General features: G+C 34.9%; 1 protein-coding gene across 3 annotated transcripts in view; it reads right to left on the bottom strand.

The window, feature by feature from the left end:
- The window catches only part of LOC105229131 (diacylglycerol kinase 1), a 198,379-nt gene that overhangs the window by 55,657 nt on the left and 123,215 nt on the right, over positions 1-19,507 (bottom strand). For all 3 annotated transcript variants that reach the window (XM_049453422.1, XM_049453424.1, XM_049453423.1), the window contains exons 8-9: positions 9,098-9,223; positions 6,072-6,196 (exon numbers count right to left, since the gene is read on the bottom strand). In XM_049453422.1, the coding sequence (XP_049309379.1) occupies positions 6,072-6,196; positions 9,098-9,223 (251 nt within the window). The remainder of the gene's footprint in view (positions 1-6,071; positions 6,197-9,097; positions 9,224-19,507) is intronic.

Below are 19,507 nucleotides of genomic sequence, written 5' to 3'. Positions count from 1 at the left end.
AACCCCATAAAAAGTTGTTCAGCGGCAATAAATTGCACGATTTTAGAGGCCACACAGGCCCACTATGCGAGATAGTGTGCTCACCAAAAGTTTAATTCAATAAATTGATTGATTTGTTGTCTGTATGGTATGAAGCGCCATCTTGTTGGAGTAAAGTCGTTCACATCAATATTTTGAAATTCCGTTAACGAAAATTCATCAATCATGTCATGCGCTCCTTTCGACTGTAACATGGACCAATGATTCCCCCTGTCCGCAGAACACGCTAAACTGTGACTTTTTAAGGATATAAATATTCAAATATTTAAAAAAAAGTAAGTATTCAAAAAAAATTGAGCTTCATCACTGAAAAACATCTTCTTGAGAAAATCGGTTTCGGTGTCCGACTCGTTTTGGGCCCACTCACCGAACGTGCTAGGCGCTCAATGATCGTTCGGCTTCAATTCTTGCACGAGTTGGATTTTGTATGCCCGCAAACTAAGATCTTTTTGCCAAATTTTTCACAAGTTGGATGGACACAGCTCCAAACTGTTGCTTGCGATGGCAAATGGACTCGAATATTTTGTTGGCGTCTCTGAAAATGCCCATTATCCGCTTGAGTCAACGGGGTCTGAAAATGTTCCAATATTGCTCGAAATGCCAACCCTGCTGGGGGATTATGTCGACCGAATATTGGTCGCAGCGCGCAAAGCGTACTCAAACCGAACCATTAATTCGCACACCTTGCTTCAGAGTAAGTTCGTTAATTAAGAAATGGCGAGCAGACCAACTCCATAAAAAATTGCCCTACTGAAAACCATACATTAAAAAAACACCCGTTATTTACTTATAATTTTAAGGAGAAAAAGTTTGACACGATAATTGTAACACCTATGAAGGAAACGTAGGAGAATCTATAAAATATATAAATATATATGAGGCCAACTAGATTTTCTTTTTTTGGGATAACGTTCTGCAAATTTTCACATGTATTTTAGTCTCTAAGGAGCTGGCTGCTCATTTGTCGGTACTGTCTTTGTGGGATCACTATAGAATCTCTAGCTGTCGTACAAACTGGAAAGTTCAAGTTCAAGTGATATCAAGTTCTTGTAAGAAGTCTTCAGTATTCGTGAATACGTGAATATTACGGTGCAACCGAAGTTAATGTTTTTTATTTTGTTTGGAAATTTTCGAAAAATATGTAAATTTTTTTCACGCTTTACCTCGAGCAAGCATGTGGTTGACCAAGCATGGAAAACCAACTCTGAATTTTGGCCACAAATATTTTAACGTTATGAAATAGTATTTTTTTATTAGATTATTCAAGAAATTCACCGTGAAAGTTGACTTGTTCGAATTTTCTTGGCCACGTGATATATTTCTGCTATCTTAGGTTGAGCAAATAGGGAAGATTATGTAAAAAGTAAGAAGTTATCGGTGCTTTTTATCATTATTACTAGATTGAATCTGAATTCTCTTCCGCTGTGAACTTATGACTTGTAAGTAAATTTATAGATAGAAAAATAAGCGAACTGGCTACATTTGCCTTCGTCTAATGAATAAGTAAATAGCAAAGGGCTTTCCCCAGTAAAAGAACGCTAAGTTAAGCTTTATATCAAAATGAAAGGCATAATCTAGAGTTTACTTAACTACTTATGTAAACATATGCGCAAATAAATGAAGTTTAAGGACATTTGCTTTAAGCTTCACCTTTTTTTGCTTCCGCTCTCACCCGCCCGCTAACATTTCAATTTATTTAATTTACTTTGATGCAGCCATATTTACAGCCTGTGGCTAATTTCACCACAAACGGTTGTTCATTATCATATCACCGAAAGGGTGAAAAGGTCAAAGCAAGGCACAAAAAACACCTGTTCAAACACAAAAAAAAACAAGGAAATAGTTTGTGGCAAATCAAATAAAGTAAATTAACATCCGCGTAACTAGCGAAATAATCAGCGTTCAGCGTAAAAAGCGCACATTTGTATGCATGTCTGCATGTGTGTGTGTGTACGTGGCTGCGACCCTTTGCGGTGCTTTGTAAATGAGCGCGTCGAATTTTATGCTTATGCAAGCATTCGAGGCGGCAAGCAAAAGTAGCAATAATTGGAAAAGTTTTATTGAGTTTGACCGCAGGTTGCGGTTTGCGTGGGCAAAGCAATCACACCAGCTGTTGCAAGTATGTGGGAGTATATGTAAATGCATCAGTAAGTGTATTTTTGTGTGTGTGTGATTGCAACTTTTTGTTGTCGCAGCCGAGGGTGCCGCCGATGCTGCCGAAAATGAGGCTTTTCATAGCCCTTGAAGTATTTTCGTATGCGCCGCTTTACCATTATTAACACGTGTACCGCTATAATTTGCTTACTCAATGAAAGAGTCAACAACAAAAATCAGAAAAATCAAACGGTAGTTTAAAATACTTCTTGCAGCAGCACATTAAATGCAGCTGCTCCATTTCTACTGAAGAGGACTTTTCTACTGGAAATATAAATCGATTCGCCAGCGTTTTCCGTCCCAAAATTTACGACCGCCAAAAGTCATATTTGTCTCATCAAATTTTATTGCAGTCCCCATTAACATCGTGTTTGATTTGTTATATGGTTTATATGATTATTTGACATGTATTCTCTTCAATTTGATTCGCGGTTGTGATCCGCACCAATTTTATGACGAATTAATGTGCAGAAATTTATGACAGACGCTACCATAAAATATGCATATAAGTAGTTATCTATTATGACTATATCATATATGTACGTCACGAGTAGAATTTCAGCTTTATGATAATGAGGAATCGAAAAGTTTAAACATTTTCATGTATATAATTTCCGTTAAGAATAAAGAGCTTGGTTTAAAATAGATTTTTCACTTTAGAGAGTATAAAATAAAGACAGAAAAATAAAAAAAAAATTGAGGATTGAGTGACGTTAAAAGGAACTGGTGAGCTGAGGACTATAAAAGGGCGAGCTTTAGAGCATTTGAAATTAGTTACGGCTGAAATTAACTTCAAAGCCAAGTCAAGTTGAAAACCGAAGATACGAATGATAGCAAGCACCCAAGCAAGAAAGCTGTTAGTCCTTGAAATGCCTTCCATGTAATCATCTAAAAACCCAAAAATTTGCTCTCCAATGTGGCTAGTGAATTCTAGTGAAAAGAGAAACAGAATTTCCGATAACTTCAGATGGAGTTTGATCAATTTTGTAGGATACCAGTAGGAGATCGCTACTATATGTAGATCGTCATGATGCCATAAACACAGAACTCCTGTACTCTATTTTACAAATAAGAAAAGCTCTTCATAGCAATATAAATTTGCGTTCAATTTCTATCCTAACCAGTTCGGTGGGATATCTGAAAGTGTACAAGGCTCGATCTCGCAAACGCGGGACAAACAGGAGAGAAGTGCTGAGTTGTGGAATCAACTCATCTTCTTTCATACAGCTTCAGCCACTGGCCTTGGATAAGCTGCTCAACCTTACAGCATCAACGCCGATAGAGCAATGACTATTTAGAACTTTCGAGAAGCTGGTCTTACAAGAGCAGAGAGCGCCCAGATTCCTTTCACTCGATCTCGGTCAAAGAAGATCTGGCGACAGCGCATGAGCTTATGGTGGTCAAGCTCTGACCAAGCACCTACAAGGCTTAGATATTCTGTAGTAGAACACATAAGGAGAGGGGAACATTGACCGTTCCCATTCAACAGTTAACGGGGCTAGGGTATATTTCTTTGCCAGCTCATCTGAAGTAATTGTATTACTTTCGATTTCGTTCTGCTACCCATAATAGTCTTAATAACAAGTGACTCGATGCTATTGAGGTTAGGTTAGGTTTTCCTTAACCAACTCTGTATACACGGTTAGTGAGATCAAGGCTGGTATCGTCAACCTGCTTTTAGAGTGGATGTTCACGTCTCTGAAGAAGCCTGCACTTCGAAGCAGTAAATTTAATGCTACCTCAATGGCAGCAACCTTAGCTTGAAAATCAGTGGAATAGTTAGGAAGTCTGAACTGAAGTTCATAGAGAGTTCCTGACATTAAAAAATCGCGTATAAAGTCAAAGCAGGCGAGAATTTCTAAGTTCTGAGACACCTGTTCATTTAAAAATCTTTCGAAGTACTCGCAGATGATGTTAAGACCGAACCTCCGAGCGGTGAAAGCATTTTTACTCGTAATGCTTCATTAATAGAGTATAAGGAAGTTTGAGAGGAACTTAGTTAGGTCATGAAGACGATAAATTACAGATGTTACGACATCGAGGAGAACACTACAGCTTTGAAGGTTTTCGATTCAGACCCGCCGGTGGAAGCAGAGGAAGAGAAAGACCGCCATCGAGATTAATTTTGACTCCGTTAATACCTTTATAAAAAATGTCCGAGAAATAACCTTAGACCGTATATGAGAAAAATAATTTTTTATTAAAATGTGCAATATTAATTCCAATAAATGAAAAATACTTTACATAGATGTTATTCGCCATCTTCGGAATTTTAACTGGCCGCATATGTAGCCCCACAGTGCTGTCGGCTCCACGCATTGTTTCGTCTTAATTAGTTATATGCATTCATTTGCTCCAACATGCACGTGCCACAAAACTTTGCTCGGCTTAACAATAATAATATGTCTTGCTGTATGTCTTACAATTTCTATAGGAACACAGCATGGACTGGGGGGCTTTGGTAATACTTTAAGTATCTAACTAATGTCAACTGCAGAACCAAGCATTTTGCAACTCAATTCGAACACATAATTAAGTGTGTGCGTACTTGAGAAAGTTCATGCATACAAAAGAGATGTATCAGGTTTAGATATAGGGTGTCGTTTTTAGAGGTATAAAAGCATTTTATTTTTTCAAATAAATTGTAGAAAATGTAAAGAAATGGTTTTAAAAGAGTGAAATCCAACACTCTGGGCGGCTATTTGGCAGGTCTATTTTCTGATAATGACTTTTATATGTAGTACATAATCTATACTAGAGACTAATTTTTATATCCTGCGTGCTATATGTATATTTAAATTGCCACGAAGTTTGCAACAGCCGGAAGGAAACGTCGAAGACCCTATAAAACCGATTTAAACGAGAATTAATTCTTTAGTTTATGAGATATCGTTCCGAAATTTCGCGCACGTTCTCTTCTCGCCACGAATCCGTTCATTTATTAATACTGCCGTTATCGGATTCACATAGCATATAGCTGCCATAAAAACTGAGCGCTCAATATCATGTTCTTCTATGGAACACTTTTTAGATGACAAGATATCTTCACGAAATTTGGCAAGGATTATTTTTTGAGGTCGCAGTATAAATTCCGGAGGAATTGTTCATATCGAACCTCTATAGCATATAGCTGCCATACAAACTGATTGGTCAAAATTCTTTTAAGGAAAACTTTTTTATTTGTGAATCTGTTTGTAGCGAAGTACTCTAAGAATGTTTGTATATCTTAAAAAAAAACACCCTTTATCGATATACGAATACGAATGTCTTTGACAGTAAGAGCGCACTTCATTAACTCAACCAACAATTAGTAGCTGGAACAAAATGCATAATAAAAAGGCGATTTGCTCATTTCGACAACGTCGTTATCATTAAACCGAAGACGATACGATAGTCGTAGAAGATTTAATTACATTTATTGTCTTTTCACTGTTAACTGCTATCCTGCAAAATGCACGAAAGTAAACAGACGACCTGCAGCGTACTTACCGAGCAGAATTTACAGTGGAAAATTTTACGATTTCATTTTACGAGCTTGGGGTGCCTAGTTAAAGACGCTAGCGAAACGATGAAATGGGCGTAATGACAACAATGACTTGACGATGATGATGATGATGGTGATGAGTGGCTTAATGCATGGCAACCAGCCACGCACATAAACAAGCAAATAAAAATGCAAAAACGGCGACAAATTTATACAAAAGAAACGAAAGCACGAAATAATGTCGAGAAGATGGGTGAAGACAGAACTCGAGAAAATATTTGGGCATTTAATGGCTTGAAAAGAAGTGATTTCCAAATCAAATGATTTGTGTCGAAATATATCAGTGTGTTCGTCTGTGTGGGTTATCTTTACTGCTAAATGAAGTCTTACTTACCGGTCGCAATTCGCTGACATCCCAGCCAAGATATTCGGCAACAGCCATCATTTGATTAACAATCGCATCCATTTCGGCCGTATCAAGGACACCATTGCCATCGGTATCGTATAGACGAAACATAACTGTGGAGGGTTAAGTGTGTGAAAGCAAATAAGAAACCGTATAAAATATAGGCATTAAAGTACTGTATCGAGTAAAAATAGACATGATTGGGGAAAGTGTGAACAAGGAAATATGCACATGTTTATATTTTTGCGATATTTTGTGCATGGCAATTCTGTCTGCATATTTCTGTATTTTTTATGGTTTTTTCAGAGCAAAAAAATAGGACAAAAATATATCAGCTTTGATTTAAGCTCCTACTCTACTCTCTTCTGTCACAAAAAAAACATATCCGCGCGCCTTAAAATATGTTGCAATTTCCATTTTACTACTCGCTCTGCATGTCATTTAGCGTAGCATATATTCAGGCGTTCATTTAGTTTATTAGCACGTCTTTCAGCAAATTTTCTTCGCAAAGTTTTCTTTGTTGTCCCATTAGGTTATAGTGACTTGATGTGCATGCGGAATTTTAAGTTTTATGTTCCACTCGCTGTTGCAGTGAAAATTAGTTCTTTAAAGAAAGTTTCGAAATTTGCAGTCATTTTTCTTTCAAAACTATGTTGAGACATAAATAAATGTTGCATGGAAAAGATTTTTCTTGGTATGCATCGGGAACTTCAATAAAATTGAATTTAACATGGAAAAGTCTAAAGAAACTGATACCAATTTGTATTGAGACCAGAAATATTGCAAATATATTGAATGAAGTTTTGTGTATATCCATCATTGCATAACTACGAGACTAACTTTTCGCCGTTTGTACTTACATACATATGTATATGAGGAATTCACCTGTTATACCTTTTTTATTAACAAGTAATACCACTAGGAATTGATTTCCGACTTTCCGTGATTTTTGGAAGAAATAAATTCGGGATCCCGAAATTTCGTTACCAGTTCGGGATTTAATTTTTATTAAATTCTATTTAACATTACATATACATATGTATTAGGAATGTATTACTGAGTGTTCGGCATTTTTGGAAGAAACCAATTCGGTATCTCGAAATTTCGGGACTAGTTCGGGATTCAGTTATTATAAAATTTTATTTAATATTTTATATAATAGGAATGTATTACTGAGTTTTCGGGATTTTCAAAAGAAAAATAATTGGGGTCTTCAAGTTCGCGATTAGTGCGGGATTTAATTATTATTAATAAAAATGAAGTAGTTATATTATATTATCAAAACGTATAATAAGAAATGCATTGCAGGGATTTTGGAATGAAAAATTTTCGGGATCTCGACATTTCTGAACCACTTCACGATTTTTTTAAATTTTGATTTTATTTGTATAATTTAGACCAAGAATTAATATTTTAATAAGGATGTGGTATTTATTCTCAAACCTTAGATATTCTTGAAAAAAATGACCGGGATCCCGAAATTTCGCTGCACTTTGCGAATTTATTTGCGTTTAATTTTGATTTAAATTATCTAATTTAAACGAAGCAATAATAATATATTATCATATCGGGATTTTTGAAAGAACAACATTCGCGATCCCGAAATTTCGAGACCAGTTACGGATTTTAATAAATTTTAATTAAATTTGTAAAATTTAGATCAATTATTAATATATTTTATGCATGCAGTAGGTATTCTCAAATGTTATGGTTTTTTGAAAAATATTCCCGGGATTTTTTAATGAAAAATATTCGGGATACCGGAATTTCGGGAAGTCAAAATTTTGATGATGGATTATAATATTAAATCGTAGCACCAGGAATGTACTACCTAAATTTTTGAAGGAAAAATTTTCGGGATCCCGAAATTTTGGTACTAGTTCGGTCTAAATAAAATTTTAAATAATTGGTGTAATTTACAGAAACTCCTATACACTTCAGTTATTCTATATTATGTATGTAATAATACTCTGTGATATGGTAATAATGCATTGCATTTAAAAATACGAATATGTGAGCAGTGTCTGTCTGAATTTTTTTTATTTTACAAATGGTAATTTTTATTTTTAATTTAATTTTTGTTTAACTTATTTTTTTATTATTTTAATTTTGTATTTTTTTTTAATTTTTTAAATATGGCAACCTTTTTTCGAAATACCCTCTACAAAAATCTTTCTAAAAACTGCTAGTGTTGATATTCATATTGTAAAATTTCGTTTTCTTTTTCCATTAAATAAAATATTTAAAAAAGGTGGGAACCCTGCTTAAGAATGGCTTCGGAAAAAATCGTTTTCTAACCTGTTAAGTTTTACGTCAGTTTTCTCAAAGTTATTTCATTTGAATAAAAATCTTTAAACAGGTGGCAACCCTCTAAACATATTTTAAATGTAAACTTTTCCATTTGGATATTGTGTTGTTCATATTGTCGAGTTCTTCAATTCAAAATAATTTTTGAATAAAAAAATTCAAACGGGTGGCAGCTCTATAAGCATATTTTTACATTTACGCTCCTTCATTTTGATATTGTGATGTTCATAGTATGGCATTTCTCAATAAAAAATAATTTTTGAATAAAAATTTCAAACAGGTGGCAATTTTCTATAGCTTGCAGAAAGGACCTTTCACCTCTAAAATCGTTTTTGTTGCCGACTATTTGTTATGAATATTTTCAAAAATTTAAAAAACTCAACTTTAATTAAACTCTATATTTGTGAGTAGAGTTAAAAGCTATTTACCGCTAAGGCCGGTAATTTAATTTTTCGAAAAACTTCACCCAGGCGTTGTAGAAAAAGGAAAACTTATTAAAATCACGCCCTACTTGTAATATTTTTCTAACTAAATCCTTTCATGATACTCAAGTTAATCAATTTCAAAATTTCCCTATTCGCCATTTTCTTTCTCTTTCCATTACGTAACCACTCATTACATTGATTGATTTGGTGGTGGGTGGTGTTTATAAATCACTCTTGCTCATTGCATATTTCTTCCTTTTTTTAACTATCGCCACTACTCACATTCAAGCTTATCTTCCGGTCGTCCAGCTTCCAGCAATGACAAATAGCAGACGACATCCTTGAGCGGCACCTTCAGCGTCAATGGATCAAAGTGTGAAAGTTTGCGTGCCAAAAGTTTGATATCAGCTGCAAATGAAGAACAAAGCGTAACAATAAATATATAGTTTAGCAGAAAAAGTAAACGAAGAAGAAGACGGAAATGCGTAAATTTGTAAATGCGAAAATGCCAGCGTGCTAAGTCTTAAACGCTGCGCAGTAAAATGATGTGATGAGCGCGCGTGAAACTTAAAACCAACCAAAGGATAAGCACTTTGAATGCCCTGAATGACTAGCATATTTCTTAGCTAGCTCACAGCGTTCCCGACAGTTATCCGGCAGGATGGAAGCAGTTACCCCAACTTCGCTACACACAGCAATCTTCAAAGTCACTTAGCTGTGCAAGAGTTGCTATGATGAAAGAGGAATGATGCTATCATATTCCACTCTACCCACTCTCCACTATTTGGCATTAGCTTACATTTAGTACATATACATATATAATATATAAATGTATATATGAAAATATCTATATACGAGTTTGTAAGCTAAGCGCTGTCTTTCAATCCACTCACAAAACTCATGCCATTAATTTGCTCAGTCAGTCCTTACTCCTTTTCCTCCCGCCACTCACTGACAAACTCAGTCACTCCCAGCGTTGCCATTTCATCGTTTCATCAACGCTTCACTTTCATATAAAATTACATTTCATTTCGCAATTTGTTAGTGTTTGCTGCAAACTGTAATTCATCATAGTCAACATTTAATTAAATTTATTTGCTTTCAAATGCCCACAAAAAGTCTATTGATACGGACGAAAAATGTTATGCGCCATTGAGCAATCGAAAAAGTTGAGCCCTTTCATTGATTCGAAAGCGGAAAAGTGCTTTTTCGTACCGTTATACTTGTGCTCAATTAATGAACTGCTATTTTCTGAAATTTCAGTTGAGATATTTTGTTACATGCGCCTTTAGTTAGAAAAAATATTCTCTGTGAAATTAAGCAGATAATTAGCGCATAAATTATTTTAAATCCTGCAGAAAAAGGTATGAAATGAAACCTTTGTTGATGAGTTGGCACACTAGTGTAAATTAAAGTTATAAAATATTCATAATATATTACGGGTGAATATGCCAGTGGTTTTTTGCTATAAAAACAGGTACATATGGAGTAAAAATATCATTAAGTTGCCATGCAGATGAATTTCTACAAAAAAACTAGCTTTTTAAGCATTTTGTTTTTAGGTATTATCGCCAGGTCAAAAGCTACCTGTTACTCACTGCTTTAATATATGTTTGTTCTTCTTTAGCTAGTGTCAAAAGCATACTTAAGTCAGTTCAAATTTCTCTGAGGGCATGAGAAACAGAAATGCATTCTGGCTGTGGTTTATTAAATTTCCCTTTTACTTCTTTCATGTGGTAATGCTACCACAGAAACCTATGCTATTTTTACCTAACCACACCGAAGCTTAAAGATAGTAATCCTCTTTACTTCTTTATCTGATGCCAAAAAAGTGGTGATAAGTGGATAAGTAGGGAAGAGATAAGTTCCGGTGTAATCGAACATTTTATACTCCTGCCAGGATCGAAATCGAGGAAATACCTTCATATATCCAGGACTAGTATTCACCCGATTCGATTTGACAAGCTACTACTACTTGTGTAAAGTTTTGTCGTAATAAATATAGTGATTGAGCGTAATCGAACTACAACCACGGCTACTTCCGGAATAGAAAATGTTTAAATACTATATGATTTCATCCCTTTCCAGTACACAAATCAAAAAGCAATTGATATAAATTTTACATTAATACAAATTTTCCAAATCCAAACAATCCGAATATTTGGACCCAAGTACTTGTAGTTGACTTTTTACCGAAAATATCGGTAATGTGTGAGATAAGTAATTGGAATTGATAATCCTTTCCTAATATCGGTAACATAACATAAGTGTATTGCAGTATATGGAGCTCAGGGAAGCATTTCCCCAATTCAACCCATTTTTGACATACAGACGTACCATTGTCAGAGAAGGAATATCCTTGAGTTTTAATTATATACCGCATACATCGACGAGTATTTTCGATATAAAGTCAACTATTGGTACTGGGGTTCCAATATTCGGTACCTAAGGGATTTGAACATGTTTTGGTCATAAGGTGCCATACAATAAAGGCATTATTCGTGCGAAAGTTTATCCCATTATATTAATTGCTTCTTGAATTGTGGACTGGTAACTGTAAGAATCAAGTGGAATTTAAAATTGTGCTATATGGGGAGTAGGCGTGGTTGTTGTTCGATTTCACCCATTTTCACATTGTGACACGGTAATATGAGATGAATGCCACATACTCAATTTTATGGAGATCGGTTTGTCTAGATATGGGATTTCACCAAAAAGTGGCGGTGACAAGCCCATCGTCTAGTTTTCACATTGGCTTCAATAAAGCCCTTTTATACCATCTCGGAGGTAAAATATAATGTCTGAGGAATATTTGGTTGTTGGTTTATTTCGTTTTTAGTAGTTTTTAACTGTTATACGAGGAGTGAGCGGGGTTATCTATCGCTTTCATCCATTTTCACACCGTCGCTGACCCCTAGCACATGGGGAAGAGACAAAGAAACGTTGTGAGCAACACACAAAGCAATCGGCCGCCTGGTCCTTAACTATGCCGCACCGATAATGGTCGCCTGGATGCAGTGAAACATAGACGAGGAAGCTACAGGTATGTCAAAACACTGCACTCCGGACTACAACGGGATGTCTCTTGATACCTCCCATCGAACATTTGAACAGGCTCGTATGCTCCCAGTTAAGGAGTACAATGAACTTCGCTCTAAGCAGTTTCTGCTAGGGAGTTTTCGTAGAAATTATCCCGACAGTCACCTGTTTGTACCGGAACTGCCTCCCAAGAGCATCAAGAGGTCCTTCCTCAAATAGACTAGGGACTAGATAACCGTTCCGACAACAACAACATGCTATCAGCTTTGGCTACTAGAGAAGGAGTTTTATTTCATTAGGGCAATGCCAGGTCACACACCTCGATAGGGACACTCAAGCTGCTTTAAGTAGTAATATATTTTATTGAATCCAAGTCTTATTTTGGCTCTGACAAATAATTTTTCTGGTGAAAAATTTTAGTTATGAGAAGCTTGTGCAAATGTCTTTCTGTATATAGTGTATATTTCATCTTAATTGTATAATCCTTAGAATACTAAAAAAACACAGTTTAATTATGAATTTTTTCATTAAAAGTTTTTTACTAGAGATCACCGAGAAAATTCAAAATTTGGAGCAAAATATGTTTACTTATTAATTAAAAGTGTATTTGTTACTTGGAAGTTAAACATGGCTTTTAAAAGATTTCATTCATTTTGGTCTCAAATCATATTAATGGTTCGTACTAGCCATTTGCATCATCCAATCGGTTTTTATCTTGATTTTGACACAAATCAGCTTTTCCTAATCGGAATGATCATACGATGGACACATAATAATGATATATAAATATAATATATATGTATGTACATATATATAAATATAGCCAGATCTCAATTATTTACCCTATTTTAAAAAATCTTCAAATTGAAATTCAAATCTCGCAAAATATTGACTGAAATACCTTAAAAGTAGTACATTATGAATGGATGTTTATAGTAAGGATTATGATTTTAAACTATTTGATCAACATATTGTAAACATTTATGTTCATATATTATACATATATGCTCAAGCTCATATTCTTAAGCACATTCCATCCTCCTAAGTAGAAAGTGCTGTTTTCCGCCACTATGCCATACTTATAGTCATGAAAATAGCTGCGTACATCCTTTATCGATTATGTTTGTTTTCCAAGCATCCTCTTACAGGTAAATACATCCTGTTATATTAGTAAATACATGTACTTCCTGCTTGCTTACAAAAAAACTTTGTGACTTATTTAGTGCGTGATGGCTTACATTCTTTTGAAGATGATGAGGCAACTTAAGCATAAAGTATTTTAGCGGAAGGGTCGAAATATATGTGCTCGCGTGTTTACTCTTAACTTTCTCTTTCCTTTCTTAAGTATTCATGATTTTGTATATATTATATTTGTTGAATAGCTAGTCTGCTGCTTGGTTGAGGAAGATATATTTTGGTCCCCAACCTAATTTTTTATGCATTTGCGCACATATCATTTTCCGATATGTTTCCCTATTATTCATTTATGCAACTTTTCCTCAAATATATAAATTTTGTTTCCATCTATGCTATATGCAGAGGTATAAGTTTATTTATTTATATATGTTTTTTGCTTTTATATGCTCACACTCTCAAATACAAATATCTTCTACAAACCCATCCATATTTTTTGCGAGCATATTAACTTAATATTACTTCCGGCTGCGTAATACTGGGTTATCCGTTGCGCGTATTTATTAACAGTCATAGCAGAGTAAGGGTGTGGTGGCTCCAAAGGTGAATGCCTAGGTGAAATGTTCGTAAGTGCATGAACTGTTTAAGTAAATGCCTGTAAGGCGCCTAAGTAAGGAGTAAGTAAACATATTTCGACAAAGTAATTTCGTTGACTTGGTGCTCAGTCACACACACAGACACACATATCTTTACTAAAAGCGCGCACATATTCATAAGTTTTTCATAATGCGCTGAGAGAGAAAGTCGTTTGAACATAAATTGTGTAGGCAAGATAATTTTTTTGTCTCTATGAGTTACTAAGTTTCGAATATTTATTCACACATCCAGCTACTTATGTATGTTACACAGAAAAAATCGAAAGATGTGTGAAAATACTTTATTTCCGTATGAATATTGAATTTATGAATGGGCAACGTGAGCCCTGTTACTTAAATATGTATGTATTATGCTATTCTTTCTCAGTGGGAAAACTAAACCGTGATTTCCTTATTAAATAAAATACAGTGAATTAAAGCGTGAAGATTTCATAATGAGAAAGTACTGAAATCTGTTAAAAATTTCAATATTGTATTGAGGATGACTCATAAAAACACTTCTGAAAGCGCTAAATGTATTCATGCCATAAAAGACCTAATTACATTGTGACAAAAAAGTATCCGAAAATTGTAAATAAAACGCAAAATATTTAATTATTCATCAATATTTATTTTGTCGCTTTCAAAGTAATCCCCACCAGTTTTAAGCACTTCAGCGAATTCTATTTTATCTTTTCTATCGACTGAAAATGGGTTTCACGGAGCAGGAAATTCAGTTTGAGGAACAATCTTTGCGCTTTTGGCTTTAAATTCGGTTGCAATTAAACTCTTAAAAAAATAATAAATAAGCTTGAATGAGATAAGTTGAGCAAGAACGAGTTTCATACCGAAAATATCCACAAAATAATTCGGACGAACTCGTAAGAGCTATTGAACTCTCTTGCCACCTCTCTTATAGTTGACTTATAACTTTTAAGAAACATATCTTTTACTTTTTTAACATTTTCATCAGCTGAAGAGGTCGAAGGTCGTCCAGAACGAGACATGTCTTCAACGATCTTTCGACTGTCTGTGAAGCCTTAGTACCACTTGTAGGTTTGTGTTTTTGATAAAACTGAATCACCGTAAGCCTTTTCAACATTCGTAACGATTCTGAATACGATTTTGGTTAAAAGTACAAAATTTGAAACAAATTCATTGTTCGATATTTTTATCCATTGTAACGGGTGATTTTTTTGAGGTTAGGATTTTCATGCATTAGTATTTGACAGATCACGTGGGATTTCAGACATGGTGTCAAAGAGAAAGATGCTCAGTATGCTTTGACATTTCATCATGAATAGACTTACTAACGAGCAACGCTTGCAAATCATTGAATTTTATTACCAAAATCAGTGTTCGGTTCGAAATGTGTTTCGCGCTTTACGTCCGACAAATTTTGTTCAGCGATGAGGCTCATTTCTGGTTGAATGGCTACGTAAATAAGCAAAATTGCCGCATTTGGGGTGAAGAGCAACCAGAAGCCGTTCAAGAACTGCCCATGCATCCCGAAAAATGCACTGTTTGGTGTGGTTTGTACGCTGGTGGAATCATTGGACCGTATTTTTTCAAAGATGCTGTTGGACGCAACGTTACGGTGAATGGCGATCGCTATCGTTCGATGCTAACAAACTTTTTGTTGCCAAAAATGGAAGAACTGAACTTGGTTGACATGTGGTTTCAACAAGATGGCGCTACATGCCACACAGCTCGCGATTCTATGGCCATTTTGAGGGAAAACTTCGGACAACAATTCATCTCAAGAAATGGACCCGTAAGTTGGCCACCAAGATCATGCGATTTAACGCCTTTAGACTATTTTTTGTGGGGCTACGTCAAGTCTAAAGTCTACAGAAATAAGCCAGCAACTATTCCAGCTTTGGAAGACAACATTTCCGAAGAAATTCGGGCTATTCCGGCCGAAATGCTCGAAAAAGTTGCCCAAAATTGGACTTTCCGAATGGACCACCTAAGACGCAGCCACGGTCAACATTTAAATGAAATTATCTTCAAAAAGTAAATGTCATGAACCAATCTAACGTTTCAAATAAAGAACCGATGAGATTTTGCAAATTTTATGCGTTTTTTTTTTTAAAAGTTATCAAGCTCTTAAAAAATCACCCTTTATAATTGCAACGCATTACTGAGGTGTATCGACTTAAGCAGCTGCTATAAACAAACTAGTTGCCACATCACGCTCATATTTGTCATAGTAATTATGGATAGTCCTACCAACTAAGCAAAATATATATTCTTTTAGTATCATTTAACCGGGTAATTTAATTTCTATTTCCGGGTGATTTTTTGTCACAAAGCATATAGTATACCGAAAAGGTTTTCGCGTCATAGAATTTGGTAGATAATTTTTCAGATTTTAGATTTCAAACTAAAACAAAATCATTTATTTATAAAACTGGAATTAGTTGACCTCCAAGCGCTCCAAAAACATGACTTTTGATCTCTAAAGAGTTTCCGGTAAAGTATAGGCGTATTATATTAAATTCTAAAAATAAGTTTAACAACACTTAAATGTGGCTTAGAGCTTGTAAATAGACTTCGTTAAGGCGGATATTCCTTCCAAAGCGTCAAAACTCACAAAAATAGTCCAGCTGTGTTAAATCGCATGGCCTTGGAGATTGTGCTACAGGCCCATGACTCTAGATAAAGATATATTTGTGATGTGCACTGTTGTTGGATTTGAAGATCAACAACATCAATATCTTTTAAATTCACGAACGAAAAAGTCATTAATCGTAACTCTATAATGTTCCTGGTTGACGATAATATTATGGTATTATTACTATTAAGCCAACATGAGCTTATCTGAACTAAGAGCATCTAAACTTGCTGAGCTCATGCTTCAACTGAATAATGGCATACTTTTGACAAAATGGCTTTCCACAGCTAATTAATACTAATTTTAGGTTTATAGCTTTTTTAGTTGCCCAGTGAAATTTTTCCAACACCCCATTCCACTTTTGATCAGAAAAGAAGAGAGTACTAACCACAAAATTCCAGAGTATGTAGCTATCAAATATACTTTACGGTGCACTTGCCATACATTTTTATGCATTGTGGGTCATTAAAAACTTTGCATTGCTTTGGTGCTGTTTTTGTTGTTATTACTGCTGCTACACATATTTTGGAAGGGAAATTTCACATGCCACTTTGTGCCCACTATAATTAAAGTTGCAGCTAATTGTTGTTGCCAGTTTCGCTGCCACGCACGTAAAGGGATAATAAAATATTCAGTAGACCAGCATGAATTTTTGGGTAACTAGTTTTTGTTATTGTTGGCTTGAAAATTTGTGTTGCTTATTGTTTTATTGAGGCAGTTAGTTTGAAGGGTGGAAGGGAGGCAACGAGTTAATGCGAGTTTTGTTTTGGTTAAGTTAATGCAAATTTACGATGAGCCAAATTAGGATTGCGTGAAAATATACATCCCAAAATGCTGTGTTGCTGTTAAAAAAGTAATGTGAGGGTTAAATAAGAATTACAATGCAATTTTTCGGAGGACGGCCAACGTTATTAAAAACTAAATAATTTTTAAGAATGATTTTTGGTTATTTTTCACAATTAACAGTTTTTTTTGGTTACATGACTGACAGAAAGCCGCATTTGGTTAAGTTGGAAGATTTAGATCGGAGTTACAAATGCACATCAGCTGGCAACTCTGCTTAAAATCTATTTTACAAAATACGTTTCGTTTCTTTTTCATTTCTAATTATATCTATGTATTTTTTTTTTAAGTTCAATACTATATACAAGTATTAAATATTCTGCAAATATATGGCAACCCTCGACTAATTATTTTTTTTATATTTTTCTATTTATGAAGTAACTTTCTAAATTTAGTTGTATTTAAAAATTATTGAAATTAATTAATAAGTATTCCTCAAATATATGGCAACCCCAGATTATTTATTTTTATATATTTTTTTATTTGTAATGTGATTTACCAAATTTAGTTGTATTTAAAGATTTTTCAATTAATTTAATACAAAAATTGGGTAAGATGGCAATCCTATAGTAATACAATTTCTGTGTTCTTCAAACCACACTGTATATTCGTATATACGATAGCGAGGCACGCCCATAGTACTAAATATTGTTTTTTGTAGAAAATTTTTTAAATTTTTTAAAATGTGGCAACTTCAGAAATTTTTGGTATTAAAATTATAGTCTTTCAAAGGGCCTTAGTACAAATATCATATATTTGTGTTTTGTTTTTTGTAAATTAACTTTAAAATTTTATGATGTATGGCAACCCTAAAAAAAATCATAATAGAATCTTGGTATAAATATTTCTGTTTTTTTTGTAAGGTAAGTTTCTAATTTTGTTATGTATGGCAACCCTAAAAAAATTTCGAATAATACTTAAAGGTTTAATAGAACCTTAGCATGAGTATCCAAATTTCAATTAATTTTTTAAATTAATTTCTTAATTTTTCAATGCATGGCAACCCTAAAACATTTAGCAGAGAATATCGCTTTTGGCTGCGTAGACTTCAGTAGGAATATCCCACGTCAAAAAGAAAAATCGAAATAAAGCAATTTCCGCCATACCCTTTTCAAATTTAACTAAGATACTTAGATACTCGTATAAGGTAATTTTTTTTAATCCCTTTCATCTACTTGGTGTGAGTTAAGTGCGTGTGGGTATAATTTTCCGAGCAGTTAACGCGAAAAGTGTAAAATTCATTAAGCACTTGCGAACTCTGTCGATCGTTTGTCAGCATAATCGCCTTAATTTGAAAATTACTTACACTTGCGCATAATTTTTCCCCAACTAACGGTAATTATTTTTTGAAACACCAACACAGCGACCCAACGCAGTGCTGTATGTACTCGTACCTTTGCTCTGATGCCCCACGCATAACAGATAGCCAAAGTTCGCGCTGCATTTTCAAACACCAGCATCAAAGTCGTCGATAAGAATTTTCCAGAATTTTTCTTTGTACTCGTAATTTTTCATTTTCCGCTCCGCACTTTCTTTGTAACTTTACTTTTGGTTTTTTACTCTTCGTCTGCTTTTTTCATTTTTGAACCGAAGTTACCGTTACCATTGACGGCTGCTGCGGTTGAAAAAGTGCCTGTCAACAAGCAGAAAGCGTACACTAATACATTCATATGCGTGTGTGTGGCTGTACATAGTTGATGAATGGCATTCAAGTCAGCAGATAAGTCCTTCTTATGCGCCTCTTGACTCCAGTTTACTCTCGCGCTCGCTCGCACCACTTTGCGCTTAGTGTTTGCGTGTGAATTGGCATTAATGCGCAAGCCACTCTAATTAGCTTATGGCTAAAACAATAACAACAAAAAAGCATCACTCACTTTTTCTTCAATTCAGCCAACTATCCGTTTTTGATACGCATAAATATACGAGCTGCGAAGGCAAAAAGTCCGTGGCAATCAAGTCTCTTCTGCCCCAAGGCAATGGCTAGTTGCCTCACTCTGTTATTCACGCTGAACTAATTAATTGGCGGGATTAATTTTACGCTATATTTACCAACGCATAGCATTTCGAGTGTGGCTTATTAATCCAAAGAGCAAAAGCGTATAAAACAAAAACAGAAAGTAAAAGAGAAGAAAAAAGTGAAACACAAACCGAAATCAACTGCAACCTAAATTTATTTAAAGGCAAATAAAGGAAATATTAGCGCGGCCAGCGGTGCAAAAAGCGCAAATAATTAGCACTACTGAGCGGCTGGAGCAGCCTTGGCTTATTGGTTGGTTGCTGGGCGCAAAGGTTCATTTCAGCTGCCTTGCGTAGTTCATTAAAAATGTAGTTGAGATAGGACAGTTCGCCGACTTAATGTAGCCGTCGGTCGTGCTTGGTAGTAGGCTGGTTGGCTTTTAACGAATGGCTTTCTCAAGGGACATG

Source organism: Bactrocera dorsalis, chromosome 3 (assembly GCF_023373825.1).
Source record: "Bactrocera dorsalis isolate Fly_Bdor chromosome 3, ASM2337382v1, whole genome shotgun sequence".
Lineage (NCBI taxonomy): Eukaryota > Metazoa > Arthropoda > Insecta > Diptera > Tephritidae > Bactrocera > Bactrocera dorsalis.
This window is presented reverse-complemented; position numbering and strand designations above follow the sequence as displayed.